This window comes from Chenopodium quinoa, unplaced genomic scaffold (assembly GCF_001683475.1).
Source record: "Chenopodium quinoa cultivar QQ74 unplaced genomic scaffold, ASM168347v1, whole genome shotgun sequence".
NCBI lineage: Eukaryota > Viridiplantae > Streptophyta > Magnoliopsida > Caryophyllales > Amaranthaceae > Chenopodium > Chenopodium quinoa.
In genome coordinates, this window is record NW_018743099.1 from 1068280 (window position 1) to 1093198 (window position 24919).

Below are 24919 nucleotides of genomic sequence, written 5' to 3' on the forward strand. Positions count from 1 at the left end.
CTAAGTTCCACCAAAGATCTTAGTCAGCCATCTTCAAGTTCCTGTGAAGAAACGTTCCTGTTAAGGAACTCAGTTCCGGTAAGGGAACTCTTCTTCTGTTTCGAATAACCTTCTTGAATAAAGAACTCTTCAAGTCTTCTTAGTTCCAGTTACTTCTTCCATCTCCAAGACCAATTTCACCTAAACTAAACAAACACTTGAAAAACCTTTATTAAATGAGTTTGCTGTATTTTAAGTTCCTCATCATCAAAACCTTTAAACATCAACAGATATAGAGGGGCCCAACCATCGAATTTAATTTTTGGTGGTTGGGGATGTGAGTAAATGAAGAGAGTTGGGGGGAATTGGGGTAATAAATGGAGGGAGTCATTAGATTAGGGAATGTTATTAGATTTAGGTTAATGTAATTAGATTAGAATAAGGGTAAAGATTAAAAAAAAAATGTTAAGTACGGGTAAATCTGTAAATTATTATTTTTTTTTTACTAAAACTAGAATGAAAAATAGAAAGTTGCACATAACTCATAGCATCCCGAAATGGCAAAAGTTGCACAAAACAATTAACGGAGCTAGTACTTGACCACGACTAATCAACTGTTCAACTAGGTTAAGGTAAAAATCATTATAATTTGATATATTGAAAATGTCTTGCAAGATAAATCCAGTAACGTCTCACATACACTCCCACGAAATGTAAATCATGATTGTATTTGGTACGAGATTTGCTATTAATAGTCAAGATTATGTGTTAGGAAAATTTATCAACAAATACTAAAACAAAACATGTTAAGGTTGCTAACATCATCACTTCTCCAAATTGTTTACATGTCAGTATGTCACTCTCACATAAACTTTTTTTTTCCGCCAATTTGCTATAATGATGTCAGTAGTCTTATTTTTTAATTTTTTTTTATCAAATAAACCTTTCATATGCTTTACCCTTTGTCCCTACCAAATCCAATTATTTACAAGTATGTTAATATTTCAATGTTCTTTTTTACAAGTAATATGCTATAGTAGAAATTACTTAGCATGTGTACAATAAAAATATTTACAGAGTAGAAAACTTTCTTTATCCGTAATAAAAACAATTCTTATAATGTATTTGTTTACATACAATCGTGCATCACACGAAAACTAAACTAGTTTAATATATAATATAAAAGTTAAAATGATGTAATTATTTTTAAAAAAAAAGTGCGTAAAAAAAAAAAGATTATCACAACTCCACAAATAATACCATAATAACTTACGCAAGTTAATTAGCAAAAGTGTAGTCGTCGCACATTATAAATATCTACATCATTCGTTCTAAATTATTCTACACACAAGAAAATAAAATGAAGCAACAAACAAATACTTTGTATGTATCAATAATGCATGGCATAATCAAAGATATTCTCTTCTAATGGTAATAAACTAATAACACCACACTTTGTTTTTTTTCGAATGAAAAGGGCGAGATTATGTTTTTTTTTTTTTTTTTTTTTGAAAAAAAAAAATAAATGCAAATTGACGTAACTTAGTCTTAGAGTTTTGGAGAAAGATTCTTCTTTTTGAGAATGTGCTTTGTAAGACCACGTAATTGGATGTTCATGAAATAATCTTTCCAATCAATGCGATTCACATCGAAGTTAAAGATTTTCTTCTCTTCCGAAAACATTGCTTCAAACAAGTTTTGAGTATTCATGTTGTTGAACCTGAGCAAAGTGATCAATAAATAGTTAACATTTATGCAATTACGCAAATGAGCGACCTATTAATTATTTTAATGTTAAAGATGTAACAATAGAGATAATGGGATACATACATATTAGGGAGTAAGAGTATATTGTTATTGCTTCACATAATGAAAATGTATATGTAATAAGAAAAAAAATAGTTCTATACATGTCACATACAGAATAATGTTTTAAACATATATACTACCTCTGGTCCAATTTACTCGCAACAAAAGAAAATATTTTATGACTCACAAATAATACCCTTTTGTTGTGAGTAAATTGGACCGGAGGAAGTATTTTGCTTTTGTTTGTTACAAATTGTTTTTAATGTATCATCTTTGTTTACATCTTTGACTAAGGGCTTATTCACATTTACTGAATTGAGATGAACTGATTGGAGCTGAACGGAATTGAGCTGAAATGAATATTTTATGAGAGAAGAAAATTAAGAGCTGAATTGAACTAATCTAAACTGAACATAACTGAAATTAAGTAAATGTGAACATGCCCTAACCCCTTTTATAACTACCTTACATTTCTTACCCCACATTTTTGCTTACATTCACCTAGTATTTTTTTTTCACCAAAAAGGAAAAATATATATATATACATATATATCTTGATTTTTAGAGAGCCACAAGGGCGGGTGATGAGAATCGATCCCAAGATCACCTGAAATCAGAAGGGGAGCTCTAACCACTTGAGCTATCCCTCACTCTCCTATTACTATATACAAGTATATGATAGAACTAGGAGTATTATATGAAATAAAACCATTCCATGACATTCTACAACATAATATTTGAAAATAAATTATACATTAGTTCATCAAAGAAAATTAAAAAAGGCATTATATACTTCGTATATGTTTTTGAAACGTAAAATATGTAAATATTGTAAAAAAGCACGGAAATAGAAGATAAATTTGTTAGAATTTACCTTAGTCTAAGCATCAGTATAGGCTCATAGATAGCGGCTATGCGAACAATATGGCTATATAGCTTTTCATTAGAAGGCTTAGAATTCATCCCAGCCAAAATATATTCATCTAATGATGCGTAGAAATCCATCTCTTCAACTTTGATTTTATCACCTTTCGAATCTTTGAATGGATGCAATGCAAAGTAATTGCAACAATACTTGAAAAGGGTTTGGAGTTGGAGTGGTTTCACCATTGATGAAGCAAGGTGGTAAACATGTACTCCAAGTTTGCCTGAAATCGCATGGTTTGCAATGGCAACTACAATGGCATTTGCTAGTATGTCAACCGGTACCTAAAAATTGTCAATAGATATGTGTTGTTAGATGGGTATGTATGTTACGCTGACTCTTCATTTTAACTTATGTACTCTTATTATTCATATTTGGGTACGGCACTTGGACATGACAAGGCTATTTATTGACCAAAGATAATATAACTAGCAAAAATGTAGGGTTGCCAATGATATGAGAATTTTCCTATACTTATTATTTTATAATGAGTAAGAATTAGGAAATGGTTAAGATTTGACAAAATAAAACAAAAATAAAAATGGTGGAATAGCAACATATATGGGCCTGTTCACTGAGTTGAAATGAACTGATTGGAGCTGAGCTGAATTGAACTGAACTGATTTGAGCTGAACTGAACTGAACTAAATTGAACTAAGCTGAAATGAATATTTTATGAGAGAGGGAAATTAGGAGCTGAATTAAACTAAACTGATTGAAGCTGAACTGAACTGAACTGAATTGAAATGAAATTAAGTAAGTGATGAAGTGAATTACTATTTAAAATACTTACAATATCTATAATTCCATTAGGATCTGCCAAAATTCCTTGCATTTGTCCTTCTCCGTACGATAAGATTATTGGGTCCATCCCCCTACAATAGTTTTTTTTAGAATATTACATAAAGTAGTTTGATGTGCAATGTGGTGTAACATAAGAAATATGAAGGAGTTTGAATGTTTGATGTGCATTATGGTGCGAACTATATAATGAACAGATCAAGTATAATATGATTGTTTAATCAGTTTGTTCTAATTGAATTTCCTTGCACTAGTATGATTGGAAAATAATTATATTTTGTTTAGTGTTTCCTTGTTCTTAAAAGATCATGAGATAAATAAGTAAAAGAAAAAAAAAAAAAAAAATTCAAAATCATTTGTATGTACCTGTATTTCTCAATCCATCCAGCAAATGGCTCTTGAAGACTGTTTCCAATGAAACTCGGACGGATAATGACCGTCGGTAATTTATCTCCCATTGTGCTTACTATCATCTCTCCCATAACCTTCGTTAGTATATAAGCATTCGCATATCCATGCAGTTTGGTCCTATTTTTATAATTATACCAAAGTGTTAGCCAATACTTAGATATCTATATATTTTCATCATACTTTCAATTTTCTCATATTTTAAACAAATATTTAATCATAATCATGTATAATAATGATCAAACTATTGCGTTTACAGACGTGTCAATTAATCTAGAACGCATGTAGTATATATGAAAGTAAATTGAGACTAAATTTGACAATGAAATTAATGTTTTCTTTTCAAAGAGCCAAAGATTAAAAATAATAATAATAATAATTAAAAAAAAAAAAAAACAGGTACCTTCTCATGCCTAACTTGATCATCTCTCTAGGTAATTTACATTCTTGAATGCCAGAAGCTAATAAATCATCAACTATCTTTAATTCTGCTTTGATGTCTAGTTCTGCTGGTACATCTGAATTCGAGTTTACTGTCCTTAATTTGCTTTTTTCCATGACAATAGGGTTTTCATGAACAACTCCCACAGCTTTTCGGGTGACAAAAGCTATGATAATATGAAAAACAAAGTATTAGACAATTAATGGCCTGACCGCCTGAGGAAATATAAGTTCAAATGATTGTGAGTTTATTTAAATAGAGGTTGTTTACAACTAAGTTCAGAGTGGACGATATTGAGAGTGTGCAGGGTAAGTGACTGAACAAGTCCTCCAATTTTAAGGACCCCAAATTAAAAGACAGTGGTTGTGTTTGATGACTAGTTTATTTGAGCAAAATTAGCTTATTTGACCAACATTAGCTTATTGACCATTAAATAAGCTAATTCAAAGTGTTTGGTGAGAATCTTATTTAAAGAGCTTATTCCACTAAATAAGCTCTTTTTCAAAAAGCTCTATTTAGGAGCTTTTTCAATTAGCTTATTCAATTCTTATAGTGAAATGATACTTATACCCCGATTTAATTAAACAATCCTATATGAACTACCTACTCCACAATTAGTTTATTGGTCATTTCACATAATCAATCAACTTTAAACAATCAGCTATTTACCAAACACTTTTTTTTTTGCAATAAGCTAATAAAATAAGTTAGTCAAATCAGTTAACACAATTAGCTAGTTAAAATCAGTTAATACAATCAGTTTCAGCTTTTCACAGTATAATATTTTTGGATGAAAAAGGAAAAACTCTACTATACATTAATGGTCAAAGATATGCATTGGTTAATATTAGGGGTGTACAAAAAAACCCGACCCGATTTCCCGATAACCCGGTAAATACCCGATGGGAAATTTGGGGAAAAAACTATTTTTCCGGGACGGGTACCCGACCCGGGAAAATTGCTTGTTATCCGGGTCGGGACATGGGCCGCCCTATATGTTAGACGGGTACCCGCAGACCCGGTAAGTTGTTTTGTTATTTTTTTTTTAAATATATATACAGCTTTGCTAGGGTTTTTTTCATTTCACAACATCCACTTTCTTCTCTCTCCTTCATCTCCCCCTATCTCTCTCCTCCATCTTCTATGTCCATTTCTCTTTCTTCGTCCCTCTCCTCCGTCTCCGTCTTCGTCTCCTTCGTCGTCTCCCTTCATCTCTACCCTGTCCAGCTGTCCCTCTCCTTCATGTCTCCGTTTTTTTTCGTTCCCATCTTTCTTTCTCCGTCACGCTCTCTTCGTCCAGCAATCCGAAGCAACAACAACCCCAACAAAGGATCTTCGTCCAGCAACAACAAAGCAACAACAATTCTTAGCAAATCGAAGCAACATTGTGGTAGGTGCGGTGATGTGCTTGCTTCGATAAGGTGGCTGGCCATGACTTCTCATGCTCAGATCTACAAGATTACAAGTTTCCTATATATTAATGGAGTATACTTGTTAATTAGGGATGAATATATTTACCCAATTTAATCAGGGTTTTAGTGTTTTACAATTCAATAAGTAGTAAATTAATTTTTATTGTGTTTGGATTTGTATATTCAATTATTCATCAATAGATTTGATATTGTTGGGGTTAAATCAAAGTTTTTTTTTTACTTATTATGATATGTTATACAATTATTTGATTACTGAATTAAGGATAAAGATTATTATTGTATTTGATATGTTTTGCTACTAGATTATTTTAATTTCATGACTATTTATCAAAAATAAAATAAAATAAAAAGAGATTCGGGTACCCAATGTCCGGGTACCCGAAATATTCGGGTCGGGACATGGGACAAATTTTCAAGTACCCGAAACTCCGGGTACCCGGGTTTTCGGGTATCCGAAAACCCGGGTACCCGAATTTGAACACCCCTAGTTAATATGATGTAAATAAATAAAATAAAAGAATACATTTATTAAAAAATAGAAGAATTATTTCATTGCATTTCCTTACCCGTCGAAACATGTAAAAGAAGTAGGAGTTTCTTGCAATTCATTGCAAACGCAAGAAGTCTTGAAACTCCTCTCACATTCACATCAAGGAGCACATCATACCTGTAAAAGAAAGTAGTGTGTAAGTTTTGAGGGATAGAGGTGGCTTATGGGCGGTGGTGGCGGGTGTGTTTCGTGGTTGGGTAGAGGTGGTGTCGGCTTGGTGGTGGTTGGACGGTGGTGGAATCAACATTGGGGTGGTTTTGGTGCTTAGGTAGTGGTGTAGTGTTAACTAAGGATTAAGTTAGCTTAGTAATTGCATTTATAAAGGTTAAGAAATAATGAGGCGTAAATTTATGGATTAGCCATTTTAATGAAGATTAGCACACTAATTAGAGTTTAGAAAACTAAGGGCTTGTTCTCTTCCTATTATTTTCAGTTTAGTTCAATTCACTTCTTATCTTAATTTTCGTCTTTCATAAAATATTCAATTCAATTCAGTTCAATTTAGTTCAATTCAGCTCCAATAAGTTCAGTTCAGTTCAGCTCCAATAAGTTCAGTTCAGTTAGATCAACTACTTATCTCTCCTCCTTTCTCTCCCCAAAATCCTAGCCTCCATTGTTGAATTTTGAAGGGGCTTCCATCGATTTTAATCGGTGGAAAGCCCCAATCCTTGATTCTTTATAGTTTTTTTTAGGTTTATAATAATGCTTTCTCCTTTTGGGAGGAACTTTTCTCCCTCAAAAGAAAGGGTTTCCGATCTCATTCGAAAGACAAAGGTTTTTTGACCTCTTTTGAAATACAAGATTTATCTCTTCTTTTTTAGGGAGAAATTTCTTAGTTTTGAATCCATGGTAGTAGATCTAATGGATTTTCGTTGGTGAAAAAGTTATCAAGTTTTCGAATACGGAAAGATGAATCAGAAGGAAAACAACCTCACGGCTACAAAGGATCGTTAGATTGTCTCTCCAACAAGGCTGCAATTTTTAGGGATATAAGCGGGAGATGCTCCGCATTGCAAGATCTACTCGACGATCGTAGTTTTTATGAAGGAAAATTCTATTTAATTCAATATCTTATGTATTGTTAACGTCGAATCTCTATTGTAGATGTCGTATGACTTTTAATTGATGAAATATTTTTGCTATTAAAAAAAAATTAAAAAAATCAGTTCAGTTTAACTCAATTCAGTCAATCAGAATAGGCCCTAAGAGGTCCACTAAATAGAAATGCAAAACAACCATTAAATTGAATTTCCCCTTTTTAACATCAATTTTTATATTCACTTCTTTTATTTACTTATTTATTTATTTTGTTCATATCCATGCTATGGATAAAATAAACTTAAGTTCTTTTGACTCAGGTTAGCAGTTTAGGCACTTTAAAGGGGGTAGGGGGAGGGTTATAAAGAAATCCCCACGGACCTCACCTCAAAATACCTCTAATAGGGTTTGATTCCATAACCTTAAAGTTGGAAAATGTAAACCTTACCACTAGTCTAGTAGTATTAATACTAGTCTAGTAGTATTAATTAAATATTCGTATATAATAAATTGAATACAATACACATAAACATACATTATATTATATGAAAAAGAGAGCAAACCTGGCATGCCATCTTGTATCGGCAGCAACATTTACAATCACATCAATTTGACTCGCAATGACACCAGCCAAATCAGCATCCATACCTAAGCAAGGATGACCAGTAATATTTCCAACCACTGCAACCAATTTGTCCTTCATGAACTCCTCATATCTTTCTCCATGCTCATTTCTTAATCGGATGAATACTTCACAATCTATGATCTACAAACATGCAATATGTAAAACTTATGTGAACACTGGACCTACAATAGATCAATATCATATAAAAACATATTGAATTCACCTCCCTTTTATATTTTGATCAGAAAGTCAGTGATGTTAATAAGATGCATGTTCAATTGTTCACTATGATTAATACTGTGAATCAACCGATTAAAAAAAAAATCAATCAATTAAACCTTATTTTCATAAGTGAGGTCAGTACATGAACCAAATTTGATTAATACTGTGATATTTACGATTGTATATTAGTAATATTTAATCCAATAATATAGTATTATACATTAACTTATGTTTTTCTTGTAAAAAAAAAATAAAAACTTATATTTTTGAAGTTTATTACAAAATCAAAGTAAATTGTAACACTTAAAAATAAGACGTATAAAACTCACTTCAGTTTTCAATCTTTGCGCTGCAGCTTCCGCATTTTTGGCTCTTAACAAGAGGTAAGTCTTTTGCACTTCAGGAACTTCCCGCCAATAGCTTCTCAATAAACACTGAGGCCAATCACACAACAAGAACCCTTTAAGTGATTGCTTAATCTTAATTATCATACAAATTAGCTTTACTGGTGACTTTATGCTAGGGGTGTCAATTCGGATGATCGGATTAGATCTGATATGATCGGGTCGGGACGGGTAAATTTTTAAACTTAAATCATACTAAATTGTTATGTCCACGCGAGTCCAAATCTGAATCTAATATTTTCGGATCGGGTTAAATCGGGTGTACAAAATATAGAAAGTAACACCTCTACTTTATGCATGACATTTGAAGACTTTAAGTACTCAGTAACTATAAATCAATCCTTGACTTAAACTATTTGTTTTACCATTTAGTTGAGTTGACCTTTAAAATTGTATCAAGCACCAGCGCAATAAAATGATCAGAAATAATTTTTACTGAAATAAACTTGTTTTTATTGATTATTATTTGGAAAAATGGAATCTAAAAATCCAACCTTTGGCCGGTCTGACAATAAAAATCCAACCTTCCATTAATCTCAAAAAAATCCAACTAACCTTTGCATCCCACCTTCTTTGAAAGGTCCATTTGACCTTTAACTTGTTAAACCGGTTAAAAAGGATTTTTTTTTTTTTTTTTTAATTTCCTTCTCACTCCTCTTCTTTTCCTCTCCTCTCTAAACCACCACCACTTCCGCCACCACCTTAGCACCACGAAACCACCCAACACCACCACCACCTATCACCACCAGCCTATCACCACCACCTCATATCACCACGAAACCACCCAACACCACCATCTAGCACCACAAAACCACCCAACACCACCACCTAGTACCACGATACCACCCACCACCCACCACCCACCACTACAACCCACAACCCCAACTCAAATTAAACCCACAACCCCAACTCAAATTAAACCCACAACCCAAACTCAAACCCACAACCCCGAACTCAAACCCACAACCCAGAACCCCGAAATCGAATCCACAACCCCAAAAACGGGTCAGGGGTATTAGAAAACCAGGGTTGGGTTTAGGGTGGGGAGGGGAGGGGTGGAAACGGGTCAGGTTTAGGGTGGTTAGGGTTTAGATCGTAGGTGGTTTTGGTGGTTGGGGAGGTTGCGGCAAGGGGTGGGGGTGGGGGGAGATCGCCGGAATCCGGCGACCCCGATGGTGGGGCAGGTTGGGGTGGGGAAATTGCAGGGGAGTGGGGGAGGTGGCTGGTGGTTTTTTTTTTCTGTTTTTTTTTTTAATTTTGTTTTTTAATGATTAAAAAAATTATTGACCAATTAACGACTGACACGTGGCATATAACTTACAAAAAACGGTCATCAACAGGTAATGAATTTGTTGGAGAAGGGGGGGACAAAGGTTGGATTTTTCTGAGATTACTGAAAGTTTGGATTTTTATTGTCAGACCGGCCAAAGGTTGGATTTTTAGATTCCATTTTTCCTTATTATTTTTTCAAAGGTGAAATGAATAGAGCCTCACTCACAAAAGTGGTTTTATGAGTTATGATGGTAAAGCGGTCTCTAAATTTTACATATACTACCTCCGTTAACTATTATTTGCAACAAAGGGGTATTATTTGCGAGATATAAAATAGTCCTTTGTTGCAAATAATAGTTAACGGAGGTAGTATATTCAATAGTCTAATGAATATTGTCATATACTTTTTCTGTCTTTTTAGATGTATCAACTTTTGAATTTTACAGAATCCCAGTCAGCTTTTGGTGTAAAGAGAGATAGAGAAGGAAAAAAAAGGAAGGTACCATGATTTGAGAGAGATAGTCAATAAGGCTCTGTTCTCTTCACCTTATTTTTGCTGAACTGAAATTATTTTTACTGAACTGAAATTATTTTTGCTGAACTTAAATTATTTTTATTAAATTGAAATTAATTTACTGAGCTGAAATTATTTTTGCTGAACTGAAATTATTTTTTTACTGATTATATATATTATATTCTTCTTTTAGTTTACTGATTTTTACTGAACTGAAATTATTTTTGCTGAACTGAACTTATTTTTACTGAACTAAAATTAATTTTACTAAATATTATTTTTGTAAGGTGAAGAGAACATGGCCTAATAGAGAAGTTTTATTAAGTGAAATGAAAGTAATGTATCTAAATTATACAATTTTTTGCATACGACCTGTTGTACCATGCGACAAGAGTTACTTGATTTACTCGACCATGGGTTACTTGCGTTGTAGAGGAAATAATACATTAATTTAAAGCAATAAAGACAATTACTCCCTCCGTTTTGAAATATATTTGCTCAACTTTTTTTTATTTTTTAATTTTTTTTTGCGGCAGTTTTTAAATACTTAATTGCTCAATTTCCTTATTTGGAAAGATTTTATAATATTTAATTCATTTTTCTCAACTAGTGGAACCCAATTTTATTACTTTTACATTCTCTCCTCCAATTTACCTTCCACTAATTTCTATATTTTGTTACTTTATCTAATTTATGCTAAAACTTCGCGTATGGAGAAATGAAACAAGTATTTAAAAACGGAGGGAGTACAAAATTATACTTGTATACTTGTATAAGGCTAAGGCAATAATTACGTAATGTACAGCTAAGGGAATCAATTACAAAATCATGAGAAAATACAGCTTGTATACAAATACAAAAGATTCAATAGTACTTTGTATTTTTTTTTAATCTACACTAGACTAGACTCTAAACAAGTCAAAGATATGAAAAGATTGTTGTAACTTGTAAGGGTTATCTTGTGAAGGATCTACATCAGTCCATGATATATGGAGTACATATCAATAATAATGTACGTTTACTTTGCATATATCTTTTAACAGCAAATATTAGTTTAGTGGTAATAAGTTTGTTTCTTGTGGGATCAAACCTCAATAGAATTGAAGTATTTTGTGGTGGGGATTCTCTTACCCTATCTATTCCTAAAATGTCGAGCTCCCTAATCTAAAATTGAAAGAAGTTGTGAGAGGTTCCGATGTGATAGGACCCTTCTTCTTATAAAAAATAAAAAGTATAATATCCCTTCAACGGTCCAATGAATATACATCTACTGTATTTCAATAATAATATATGTGATCCTTTACTTTTGCATATATCTTTCGTGGGTCTAATGAAAATACATAAAATTTAAGCGATACTAAATACAAGTGCATATTATATACAGCTAAAGAGAATTTATAAGTTGTGGATCGGAGAAATAAGCAATACCTTTGCCCGTAAAGCCAGTTGATCCGATTATGAAGTAATTTTTGTGCTTAAGAAAATTGACAATTTGAATGCCTTGGTTAGCATTTGATTGGTTCGCCATTGTAATAAAGAAGAAATACTAAGAGAGACAAATAATTATATTGATTGAGCTTCAAGAGCAAAGTGTAATGAGTTGGTGTTGTAATATAAGCTTGAGAAAGTATTAATAATATCTACTCAACCCCTTCAAAAGAAACGTAAGCCCATCCTCTTTATTATTATAAGTATTTTATATATGTAAGTATACAATTAATTAATTCTTGTCAAAAAAGTATATAATCAATTTATTGCCTTTTGATTTTCTGCACATGTGAAGCAATTAGACAGCTGGGGTTATATTGAGTAGGAAAGATGACTGTCCATCTCGGTGCAAGATGGGACACTCGTAATTATTCAAAGCTTATTTATATTGATTCTATTCCACCAGGTTTTCTAACTTTGGCGGAACTTGATTTGAAATAAAATTTCTGCTAACGTGTTCACAAAAAAATCAAACTCATAAGTCATAAGTCTTATAACTAAACATATCTTTCCTCATTTAATGTTAATTAAATTTAATACAATGCATGATATCACATGTAAATTTGCGAAATAAATAAATGATTAAATTTCATTTATACATTTTATTTTAATTTCTTATAGTACATATTTCATTTGTCTATGTATATCATTTCTTTTTTTGTTTTTTTTTAATAAAAATAACCAGTTAGATTTCAAGTAAATTCATTATCAAATGTGATATTTTACGGAGTATGAGTTTTCCCAACACATAAAGTGAATAACAAGTTCCCTCTTAAAAAACCGAAAAAAAAATGTTTCCATTTTTCCTTATTTTAATTATTTTTTTCATCCAAAATATTCTTTTATTAAATTTGTTTTTTCTTATTGTACACGTATGCATGTCCAAATTGTAATAGATAGCAAATTTTAAATTATCTCACACATCGAGTGCATATAAGTCTAGTTATTAATTTTCATACGCCGAAAATAGTTAAAAAAAATTCGGAAATTTGGTTATTTTCGACCATTTTCCTTTAATTTTCTTATGTTTTTGTTATTGAATTCAATAAATCTATACTTTTCGAAGATATTAAGTACCCCTATAGGCTATAGTGGGTTTGAGTGTAGTAAGTGCCCCTATGATGGGGTTTTTTTTTTTTCCTTTCTAATTTTGTTGTTGTTTTTTTAGTTTAGTATGGTACAAGTTGTTTCATGGGTAAAAATTTGTGCAGGATTGAGAAAGAGGTTAATCGTTCAATTACAATCGGATGAATTAGACAAAAAAAAAATTCTTCACGACTACAAAAAATCGATAGACCCCCCCTCGTCGAAGAAGGATGTAAATCAAAGTGATATAAAAGAGGGTATGAATGTACGATTTGTAACAACGATCGTAGCTCTGCTGAAAGGATTTTTTGTTTGATTCAGTTTTTATGTATTTATCAAATTTAAATCTCTTTGTAGATGTCGAATGACTTTTTATTTATGAATCAATCTTTATTAAAAAAAAAAAAAGTCTAGTTATTTTTTGTAAAGGCCTAGTTATTATGTAAAAGAAGGAGGTAAGTGGGATGATGTCCAATTGAATGATTTAGGGTCTGTTCACATTTACTAAATTTCAGTTCATTTTGATTTAGCTCAGCTCCAATAAGTTCAGTTCAGCTCCAATTAGTTTAGTTTAGTTCAGTTCAGTTCCTAATTTCCTTCTCTCATAAAATATTCATTTCAGCTCAGTTCAGTTCAACTCCAATTAGTTCAGTTTAGTTTACTTCAGCTCCAATCAGTTCAGTTCACCTCAGTTTAGTAAATGTGAACAACCCTTAGGACTAATTATATATTTTTATTCAAAAACTTCCCAAAATAATAATTTTATCCGGCCTTACTCAAATTTCATGCATAATTTGTCAACTCTGACCTTTAAAAAAAAAATCAAATCCTACTAGACATGAAAATTTTAACATAGATCCTTGCCTGAATATTATGCATTTATCAATAAAAAAAAAATCATGCATCATTTGATGTCTACTTTGACCCTAATAAAATATTAAATCCCATTAATCATGCAAGATTATTTAAATATAGAATAAACACTAGACGTAATGATATAAAATCGTTTAAAAAATTAGGAAAATATCAAGCGAAAAATGGTCTAAATCCACAAAATTTATACATATACTAGTATAATGACTGATTGATTTTTTTTTTTAATTGCATTTTTCTTGTTTGATCTTTTGGAATATTTGATTACAATCATTTATTTATAAATGCTTTTACTTGTTTGACTAGCCAACTTGGCTAATTATTATAAATTCTTTTTTTTTTTGAACAAGTTATTTTTTTTTTGAACAAGAAATTATTATAATTTCTAGCATCATTTGATTAAGTGAGTTTTCAAACTGTGGAGTTATTGTTGAGTGATTGATTTGAAGTCATTGATTTTAAATTATTGCACACTTTACATGCTTATAAAAATAGTTTTTTTTATTTTTTATTTTTTTTATGTACTTTATTGGTTTTTTTTTTTGGAAAAATTGTATATAATAATCCCAACTTTACTCCATTTTCTATTAATAATCCCAACTTTACTCCATTTTCTATTAATAATCCCAATTTTGGGGGTTGTTTTCTTTCTTCAATCCCAAACTGATCAACAGAAGTCAACTACCTCCAATAGCAGGTTACATTACACGTGTCAGCTTGTCATTGATGCAAATAATAATAATAAAAAAAATTGAAAAACAGAAATCACCCAACCTTTCACCAGAACCCCCAAGCTCATCCACCACCCTGCACTCCGCCACTAGCGTATCCACGCCCACATCCTGAAAACACCAACCTCCCCTGAAATATCCCCTCGCTTCGGCAACTAACCTTCACCGCAACATCAACTTTTCCGACTCCGCTGATCCAACATCAAACCTTCGCTGCTCGGTCGAAACCCACTTTGAGTTCTTTTCGTAATTGCTTTCGCCGTCAGCCAGCCACCTGTGCTCCCATCCCGTCGCCCCTCCTCCTTTCTCCTTGAACGAACCACCCTCGTGAGCGCATTCCCCCTTCCCCATTGAACCACCACCCTTGTAAGCGTACTCCATGAGCATAATTCGAAGTTGTTGATGATATTGGAGGCTGAAATTAATGAAATTAGGTGTCGAATTGCTGGTTGTAGGTGGCGAATTGGTGATGAGGTGGAGATGGGTGCTGCGGCTGACGGTTTAGGTTGGTGGTGATGGTGGTTGTTTGGTGTTTAATTTATGGGTTGTGCGGTTTTTTGGGCTGAGCTGCATGTGTTTGTTGTTGCTATCAGTTATTTGTGGTTGTAGTGTGTGTGGAATAGGGCGGCTTCCCAGTAGAAGGAAGGGTGTGCGTTTTCCGATTGGCGGTGGGCTGGGGTTTCGGTGGACAATGTGGCTGGTGGGGTGGCCAGGGAGGAGGGGTGTTTTCGGATTTTTTTTTGTTTGTTTATTTTTTTTTTGACTAATTAATTCTTGACACGTGGCATTACTTAAACAAAAAAAAATTAACCAACTCAACAAGTAACCGGTAATAGGGATTGAAGAAAGAAAACAACCCCCAAAGTTAGGATTATTCTAAAATAATCCAAAGTAGGGATTATTAAAAGAAAATGGAGCAAAGTTGGGATGATTATTTACAAATTTTCCTTTTTTTAATTGCAACATTTCTCATTATATGTTTATCAATGTACTATTTTAATTTTTTATATTAAATAAATAAATAAAATAAAAATTTAAATTATAAAAGTATAATACTAGACGATGAATTGAATCTAAGGGAGTCTCACCTGATTATATTATTTATATTATTTTCTTAAATATTTTGTATATATCAATAAAATCGACTCGAGTATGCATAGATAAATAGTGCTAAAGTTTTTTTTTTTTTTTAGACAAAGGCTATAGAGAAGAAAAACACAAACTAGCTTTTCTGCATAAGACCTGCTACTATGTGAGCTGGTTAAACTAGTTCACGTTGGACTTTAAGACAAACTAGGAAGTCGATCTATGCTGCCATGAATCTTATTTCTGCCACAATGTTCCGTAGCTCCACTGGTGCTCTACCTGGATTGTTCAGCGCCTTGACCACCAGCTCACAGTCTGTTTTGAGTATTACATTTCGGTACTGATGCATCACATCTTTTAGTGCCTAATAGATAGCATAACCCTCAGCTTGTACTACATTCCGTGCTTGTATTTTCCTTGCTTGTCCATGGAGGTGACATCCTTGCTCTTCACTTTGCCACGATACAGTTGCACTCTAGCCTGGCTTATCCTTTCGTCTCATTTGTTTCCAAGCTACATCCACGATTCCACGATGATTGATATCATAGATCCTGTTAATGCGTACATGCACAAAAAATACAAATAGGGTGTACTATATTTGTTCCTGCTGTAAGGTGTTGCATTTTTTCCTCTTCTTGGAGTTTAGAAGCTTTGCTCCATCTCTTGGCATGAACCTGTGTTAGCTCCAGAATATTCCTCAGATTAACACTCATACCTGTAAAGATTACATCATTCCTGTGAAGCCAAATTGCTTGTAGAACCAGCAATATTGAAACTGAAAAATCCATGTCCCTTCCCAGCTTTAATGAGTAGGAAAATAAGTCCTTTAGCCATCTATTCAGATCAATGTGCGCATTTGCTATGGAACGCAACCCCAGGCTACCCCGCCAAATTCTTTGCACTACATTACAGCTCCTGAACAAAGGTGCCGCATTCTCCTCCTTTTTCCCACAGAGTACACAAAACTCATCAACCATCATTCCTCTCTTCCTTAAATTGCATCGAGTTGGAACTTGGAAGGTTATCATATATTATCCTCTATCCAAGGAGTAACAACTTAGGCCATGCTTTGATCTTCCAAAACTTTTTCCTGATTTGATCTTCTTCTAAGTCATGTGTGATTCCAAACTAACACTAGTAGCCTGATTTCAATGAATAGCACCGCTTTGGATCCAGCAACCAAACCCTGCAATCCTGCACTTCTGAAGGTAAGTAGATGCTCAAGACTTTTCTTGTGAAAGGAATGGTGTCCTTCGAACAAGTGTATTATTCCGATAGGGTTCAATTCGGAATTATTAGAAAGCTAATTATTCAGTAAGGTCAAGTGATCGGAATGCCTGGGTGGAGGGCGCTTCCGATCCGTAATATCAATGTATAATTAATATTACAGCTTAATTTTGACTGAACCCTTCGGGTCACACCCAAGAAACTAGCGAACGGAAGCGACAAATTAACTCTAAAGGAATTAATGAGTCGCCCGAGTAATTAATATTTAGATGTCAATAAATTCGAGCTTGGAGCATTGAAAACGAGCGTCGGAAGTCGAGTCGAAAATGATAAAAAGTCGAGACGATGATAACTAATAAATTAGCGTAATGAACAACATACCCCCTAGCATCAGAAAGCTGAGTGCTTGGGGCATGGCCGAGCTAGCAGCTCGCACCAAGTGCGGGGCTTGCTAGCAAGCTGCGGCTAGCAGCCCGCACATGGTGCGCGGCTTGCTAGCAGCAGCATCCCGCACGCATGGTGAAAGGGCCTCCTGGCCGAGAGTGTTAGCAGCAGCCCTCGGCTGCAGTAGCCCGCACGTAAGTGCTGGGCTTACTTGGTGAGAGTAGCAGTAAGCCGTGGCAGCCCACTTGGGGTGCCTTGGTGCCCTAGTGAGGCTGCCACGTGGCGCGGTTTCATTGGGTAGTTGGGGTGTGTGTTGTCCAGTTTTAGGAGAGGGAGTGGGGAGCAAGTTTGGTCCCCCCTTCTCTAAATGGTCCTCACCTAACCTCTCATGTGAGCTTGACACTTGTTGATTTATTAATAGCTTGATTATTTATTTTATTTTAGATTTAAAATAAAATGGAAAAATCAAAATCTCCCTTATGGAAAGATGATGGGAATTTTGTGATCCTTTTCTTATAAATACCAACCTTAGGAGTTGGGATACTTCACTTGAGTAAGTGTTGGAAAAGGCATCACAGTGTGAAAACCTTTGAACACTAATTACTCGAGTTTTTGGTCGGGCCTTGCTATGTCTAAGGCAATAGACTGAGTTCGGTGCTCTCGTTGCGGGTGGATTTCAAAGGAGGTCTCCATGTGAGCGGAGCTAAAGGGCTTTTGAAGTAAGAGCTCAATTTTGAGCGAAGCACGCTACAAATGTAATAATCTCTTACTTAGTCTTGTGTTTATGTTAATTATGCTTATGGTTATAATTATTATGAGTTTGGTTTTGGGGTGGTGGTTTAGAGTTAGGGAAGGCCGAAAACGGTAGGGGAAGGGGAGGGGGTCGATTCCGATGGCGGGTACGGGGCTGGGGGCGGATTCCGATGGGGGGAAGGGGAAAAGGGGTGGGTTTTGGTTCAGGTGGGGGTCAGGGCAGCGAGAACGGGGAAAAGAGAAGGGGGGATGCGTAGGGGTGTGGGAAAGGGGTGGATTCGCATCGACGCCGACAGTGAGGTGGAGGATGACAGTTGAGGGAAGGGTGGCAGTGTGGTGGAGGGGTGGCAGTTGAGGGTGTAGGAGTTTATAGGTACTTGTAGACACCTAAAAATGTCTCCCCAAAACCAAACCCGTTGATGAACACCTTTCACTGCCATTATTGGTCGAGATGAGTATTTAATCTTTGGAGTGCTTAAATCCATGTTCTATCCAATATATTCCATGAACCAATCAAATTTCTAGTTCATTTCCCTAAACCATAACCTATTTTCCACTTTTCATGTCCACATCGCAAAATCGAGAGAAACTGATTTTATGGATATAAAATTTTGATCCAATTATTATTTTTTTGGATAGGCCTTTAAATAATATTTCCAAACATATATCATAAGCCCAATTCCGAGCTATAACGAAAAAGATATGAGCAAAACACTAAACTCGGCCTAAAACCAACACCCTTTCACTAAAACGTTTATATATTAAAATCTAAATATTATTTTGACTTGATTCGAATTGAGTTGGAAAGTAGACTTGATAAGCTTTCCAATGATATGTTATATGCCTTATTTTGAGTTACGGATCAAAAGTTATGCTTATTTTAAAAACGGGTAAAAAACTCAAATTACCGCGCAGCAGCAAAAATGTCGCGACGCGGCAAAGGCTGACGTGTCACGGGGCTGATTCCCGTGACACGGTGCCCATTTTAGTATTACTGCACAATTTTCTCCCGTGTCACGGGATTTTGCACCGCGTCACGGTGCAATTTTCCGTGTCACGGTGCCCATTCCGTGACACGGGAATATTCCGTGTAATTTCCGCGTACTTTTTACACCGTGACATGACATATTGCACTGTGCCACAGTGGACAATGCCGTGTCACGGAATTTCTTCCCGTGTCACGGTGCACATCCCGTGCCACAGGATTGCTCCGTGTTTTCTCCGCGTAATCCCTAAACGCGTTTTCACTTCCCGTAACCTTAATATTTCCCGTGTCACGGGAAAGTTTCCCGTCTGACGGTGGGATTTCCCGTGTCACGGTACCCTTTGCCATGTCGCGGGATACTTTTTTAGGGTTTTTATCATTTTAGGATTTCGTGTGCTCCCTCAGCAAATTTTCTTTATAAATACCCCCTCATTTCTGATATACGGGGCACCAATAATCATTCTCTCTCACCTTACACCAAAAATCATTCTCTTCTCCCTCTTTAACCTAATTTCTAGCCTCCTTATTCTTCCATAATAATTCCCCTAAGCACTCCAAGGATTCTATACTTAACCCGAGGTTCCGTCCTTAAACCAAGGCGTGAAAGGTACAAATAACTGAGGGTTTGGACCAAATCGATTCTACTTTTTATTTAATTTAATTTTCATTTACTTTATTATTTTTATTGAAGTTACTAACAGTTTATTCATGTTGTAGCAATTTAAAGGAACGCGCGAAATGTGAGTAATTATTAATTAATTTAATTACTCTTATTTTATTTTCTTATTGCTAGTATCATGATTAGGTTATTTTATATTTGATTTGACTAACGCTATTATTGTTGAATTGCTTCCAATATTAATGTTTATTTTATTATATTTATTGATCACCATATTTCATGTTAAAGGGAATATGTAATTGAAAATCACGCCTAATAAGATAATTTGGACAACCGGTTTAGGTTCCTTTTTAATCTTGTTATTAATTAAAGTGATCACAATATTTTAGAATAATATGTTGCATTAATATTCAACCAATTTAGCTTAATAATAGTTTTGAGCAAATTGAATATTTTGTTTGCATGCCTTTGAGATCGCAGGAATCACTTTTCACTATAAGAATCGAGTAGAGGCCAATACGGGCGAATGTGACTCCATGACTCACTTCGTACCATCATCCCCGATCCTCCTTTCGTGGTTCCGAACCATATGGAGTTAGTAATCTCATGGATTATGAATGAGGTGTAACCTTCACGGGTCAATCGTTGTTGCCTATCGTTGTCCCTTATTCGTGGTTGCCTTTCATGATCCGTGAACGGTTTACAAGTTCCTTAAAAACTTGTTGGCGGCTCCCTACTTTCCTTGTCCCTAATCGTGTCCCTTATCGCATTATGTCAATTCCCACTTCCTATGATTGCCAAGCATATCCACCACATGCTTTAACGTAGGCGCACTTCGAGCGACGCCTACAGTACTACGCAGCGAAAATAATATGAATCATATTCAATTAAGCACCTAATCCCAAGAATCACATGCATAACACACAAGACACATAATCATACCTTTGATGCGTGAATTCCACGAAGCTATTCGACAGGAAAATCAGGGAGAGAATAGAGCCCCAATTGTTGCTCCTCTAATTAGTCCACGAGTTTCAAATGAGCCGTCCACCAATACTAGATTGGTCGAGTGATTGAGGAAAACCGCGATCACCACCTTTACGGACAACCGGCCACCACACGAACCACCACCACCACGAGACACCACCGGCGCCGAGGAAGAGGAGAGAGCCGTGTGAGAGAGAGGACTTTGAGAGGGGTTGGATTTCGTGTTTTCTAATTAGGGTTTGATCAAAAGATCAGTTAATTTCTTACGTGCATACCTAGGCACCTAGTCTATTTATAATCTCATTATAATTAAACTAGGGCACGAAGCCCAAAGCCCTCTTATCCACTCCATATGGCCGGCCACCTAGAGAGATGAGGCCCATATGGGCCTCGTCCTCTAATGCTCGATCTAGCCCCTTTATGTGACCTTATAGGATCCGTTCAATTGGGCTTTGGGCTATTTTACTAGTCCAAAGATCATTAGTACCTCTAGCTATGGAAAAACGACGACCCAAATGTACGAACTTAATTATATCCAAAATTTGATCCATTTATATATCTAGTAATTGCACACGATGAAGAAATAAATCCTTCAATTTCCCACTTGTCTAAGACAAGGGTGCAATATTCAAATTCCTTAATTCAATATATATGTCGATTTGATAATATGATTGCATCACATGTCGCGATCATATTAATCTTCAAATCGTTTCTTGAAATCTGAGTTAGAATTACAAAAGCAAATGATTACTGTGTAATGCATTTGAACGCGGCCACGTATTTTCAGAATTCTCCCCCTTCAAGCTGCCATGACACATTTCCTAATTTAATAGGTAGACTCTATCCAATCTTGTGGCAACATGACTCCCACTCAACTTCTGAAATAACCAGGAAACACCCTTTATAATATCTAGTTACGGCTAGCGTTTGAGTGTACCACAGTCACAACATCCATTGAATGAAATCTATGTTCCACTCATGTCAAAGGAATCCACTAATATATATATGGAAGCTCTTACACTTGAACTTCAAAGTAGGTCATTAGTTCGATCATGCATCATTCATGCATATCCAAGTGATTGACCGAGCATCACTATGCCCCTATAGCCCATGAAACTTCGCTATCCAATCAATCTTACATGCTAGTCCATTCATTGAAATCATTTATGTCCACTTTAATGATCTCGAACTAGGAACTTAAATAATATATGAATTTTGTTCACCTGTGGGGTTTTAATTCACCAGGTCATCAACCTGATGATCCCATCAATTCATAATTATTTTGGACATTTTATTTAATTTCCAAAACCATAATTAAATAAGAGAAATAATAATTTCTAATTTAAACATAATTCTGCAAATTGATGCATTTCTCATGTAATATGTCTTCTCAAAACATATACAACTTAAATTACATAACTTGCTTCAATCCTAAGACTTTAATATGAATCTCATACCTTAGTCCATGGAAGGGGCTTAGTGATTTCTCACTCATAATAAAACTTTGCAGAACATGACCTTCCGCTGGTCAATGATCTCATAATTGAGGTGATATCTCATATCCTTTTGTTTGGATTTGTGATGTGACTATGACTCCTTTGTTGTTGGGCAAAGGTGACCTGTTAGTCACATGACATTCTAATCCAAACTTCCTCTCTAACTATCTTACTATAGTTTAATACATATATTCTGACATTAGGTATGCAACAGTGCTTTGCCTTGAACTCTTCAAGCTCACTGTCCTTCTCCATCCAGACACAAAATATGCATATAGATCACCATCTAGAATCATCTTACCTGTTTGGAAAACTTGCATTTGTGTAATATTTTGACAACTTGCATAAATTACCATTTAACACAATAGCTAGAAGAATTCCTTTTAGTGCTTCTCAAGTACTCAAGGATATGTTCTTGGTAATTCTCCGTATGCTTATTCTAAATTTGCTTGAAACTTGTCACAAGTCATATGCAACATCTTGATTTGTACATTTCATGGCACATATATGGACTCTATTTCATAAGGTACACTATCCATACAACTCAACTCTATTAGCTTTTGAAGGCAATGAGTTCTACTGAGTGTAATACCATGAAACATGGGAAGACATCCTCTCTTAGAGTCTTGCTTCATGAACTTGTCAAGATCCTTATCAACATAAGTCTCTCGATTCATTCCAATCATTCTTCAAGATTCATTTCATGGATCTTAATTCCCAATATGTACTCAACGTCTCCTAAGTCTCTCATATAGAAACAATCTTTCTAACCATTGCTTGACTTATTCCAGCATTGATATATCATTTCATATGAACTGTATGTCAACTACATACTAGACTAAGAAGACCAATTACTCCCACTAAAATTCTTGTCTCTACAAGATTATCTTTTCGTTCGACTAAGGAAATCAAACTGTTTGATTGCCTAATCAAAACGAATGTTCCAACTCCTTAATGCTTACTACAATCCATAAATGAATTTCTGAAGTTTGAAAAACTTTCTAGGATTTCTGGATTTCAAAACTCTTAGGTTGTATCATATACATGTTCACCATCAAGAACATTTCATTAAGGTGATTTTGATATCCATAACTAGAATAATCCGAATAGGCTTACCCAACTAATATCTTTAACCCTATTTGTAAGACTATTATGGACTAACACATCTTTACAAACATGGAGTCCATGCTGGATTTCATGGCTTTAAGCCATTTCTTGAGTTGTCACTTATCCAAAGCTTGCTTGTAGGGCATAGATTCTAACCAATCTATTAAGAAAATTTTAGAATCCACCTTTTCTCAGAATTTCAACAAGTTGTTTGTTTTGATCCAAAGTAACCTACGATAGGTATGAGAAACAATAGAATTATTTTCTTCAACTCTTTGAAGCCTTTCATTCAAGTGGGACGATAGAAGCCTCGCTAGTGGAATTAGCTTGCTTCGACACATGTTTTATCAAATTAGTTGATTTCATGTGCATTCGTCTTTGATGTAGTGTTATCTACATCCATTTGTTGCTCGTCTCGAATCTCATCGAGATCTAACTTTACTCCCACTTGGCTTTGTAGGAATACATTCTTTCTATAAAGACACTATCGCGAGCAACACACTTTGTTTCTACGTGATTGTAGGAATAATACCTCTTAGTTTTCATGAGAAAACCCATCAAGAACTATTTTTCTGATTTAGGGTGAATTATGTCATCTTCGTAAATATTTTACATTGATTTCATAACCCTTAATCTTGTTTAGAAAAGATAACTTTTGGAACATTTCCAAATCATAACTCTTATGACATCTTTTCTACTTCTTTGGTTAAGTTTCTTGTTTAGTATATTCGCAATTGTTGTTGTAATGTATATCCTCAAAACGATATTTGTAAATCATAGATCTTGGATCGAACAATGGCAAGCAAAGTTTGATTCCTTCTTCATAAACATATACTTTAATTGTAATGTTTCTGGATTGTGAATTAATTCAACAATTCCCTTTAGATGATCATTCCTTTTGAGTTAAATATTTATTACAGCAATCATATTGTGGTGTTAAATTGTTTATCTCAAACTGATTTTACATTTCATTTTGGAATTTTGAACATTTTAATGTTTCCAAGCTTTACTTCATTAAGTAATTATCGATACATTTACTTAAATCGTGAGTAAAAGTAATGAAGTAGTTAAATCTCTTTGCTAACTCTTAAACTTATTGATTCACATACATCATATGTATGAGTACCAAAAGGTCATTTTAGCTTCTTTACCCTTTCTACTAAAAGGCAACTCGGTCATCCTAACTTATCAAGAATGACTTCTAATTCTCAAGTGATTCATAGTCATATAAGAATAAGAATCCATCCATAACTTTGGATGTGCAAATGGTTAATGTGACCTAACCTTACTTTGTTATAAGTGTATTTTGAATCATCTAATTTACTTTTGTGATCTCCTTCTATCAATGTCATAAAACAAAATTAACTTATATCTAGCAAAATGAAAACAATTTATTACCTTGGTCATGGATCAACATTTGTCCAAGGCAAGTAAACCAAATCAGTATTCTAACAAAACTGAAATGTTGTCTCATCAAAACTGGAAATTGTTCTAAAATCATGATAAACTAATCAAAATTTAAAACTATGAAGCTATTTCTGGCCACTCTAATACTTCTAGTGCACCTTCAAGCTCTATTTCCTTGCTAGCTTCACTTGTTTGCAGTTCCTGCACAACATCATAATGTTAAGCACTGCAACTTGGTATCACATACCTAAGTGAAAGTTAAAATGTT

General features: G+C 34.5%; 1 protein-coding gene across 1 annotated transcript; it reads right to left on the reverse strand.

The window, feature by feature from the left end:
- Positions 1–1492: 1492 nt before the first annotated feature.
- On the reverse strand, positions 1493–12061 carry LOC110731823 (fatty acyl-CoA reductase 2-like). Its single transcript, XM_021911707.1, has 9 exons — positions 11851–12061; positions 8562–8666; positions 7949–8151; positions 6364–6464; positions 4326–4530; positions 3881–4042; positions 3507–3588; positions 2663–2997; positions 1493–1699 (listed from the first exon to the last, which is right to left on the reverse strand). Exons 3-9 carry the CDS (start codon positions 8086–8088, stop codon positions 1528–1530), a joined length of 1197 nt encoding a protein of 398 aa, XP_021767399.1. The 5' UTR covers positions 8089–8151; positions 8562–8666; positions 11851–12061; the 3' UTR covers positions 1493–1527.
- Positions 12062–24919: the final 12858 nt, after the last annotated feature.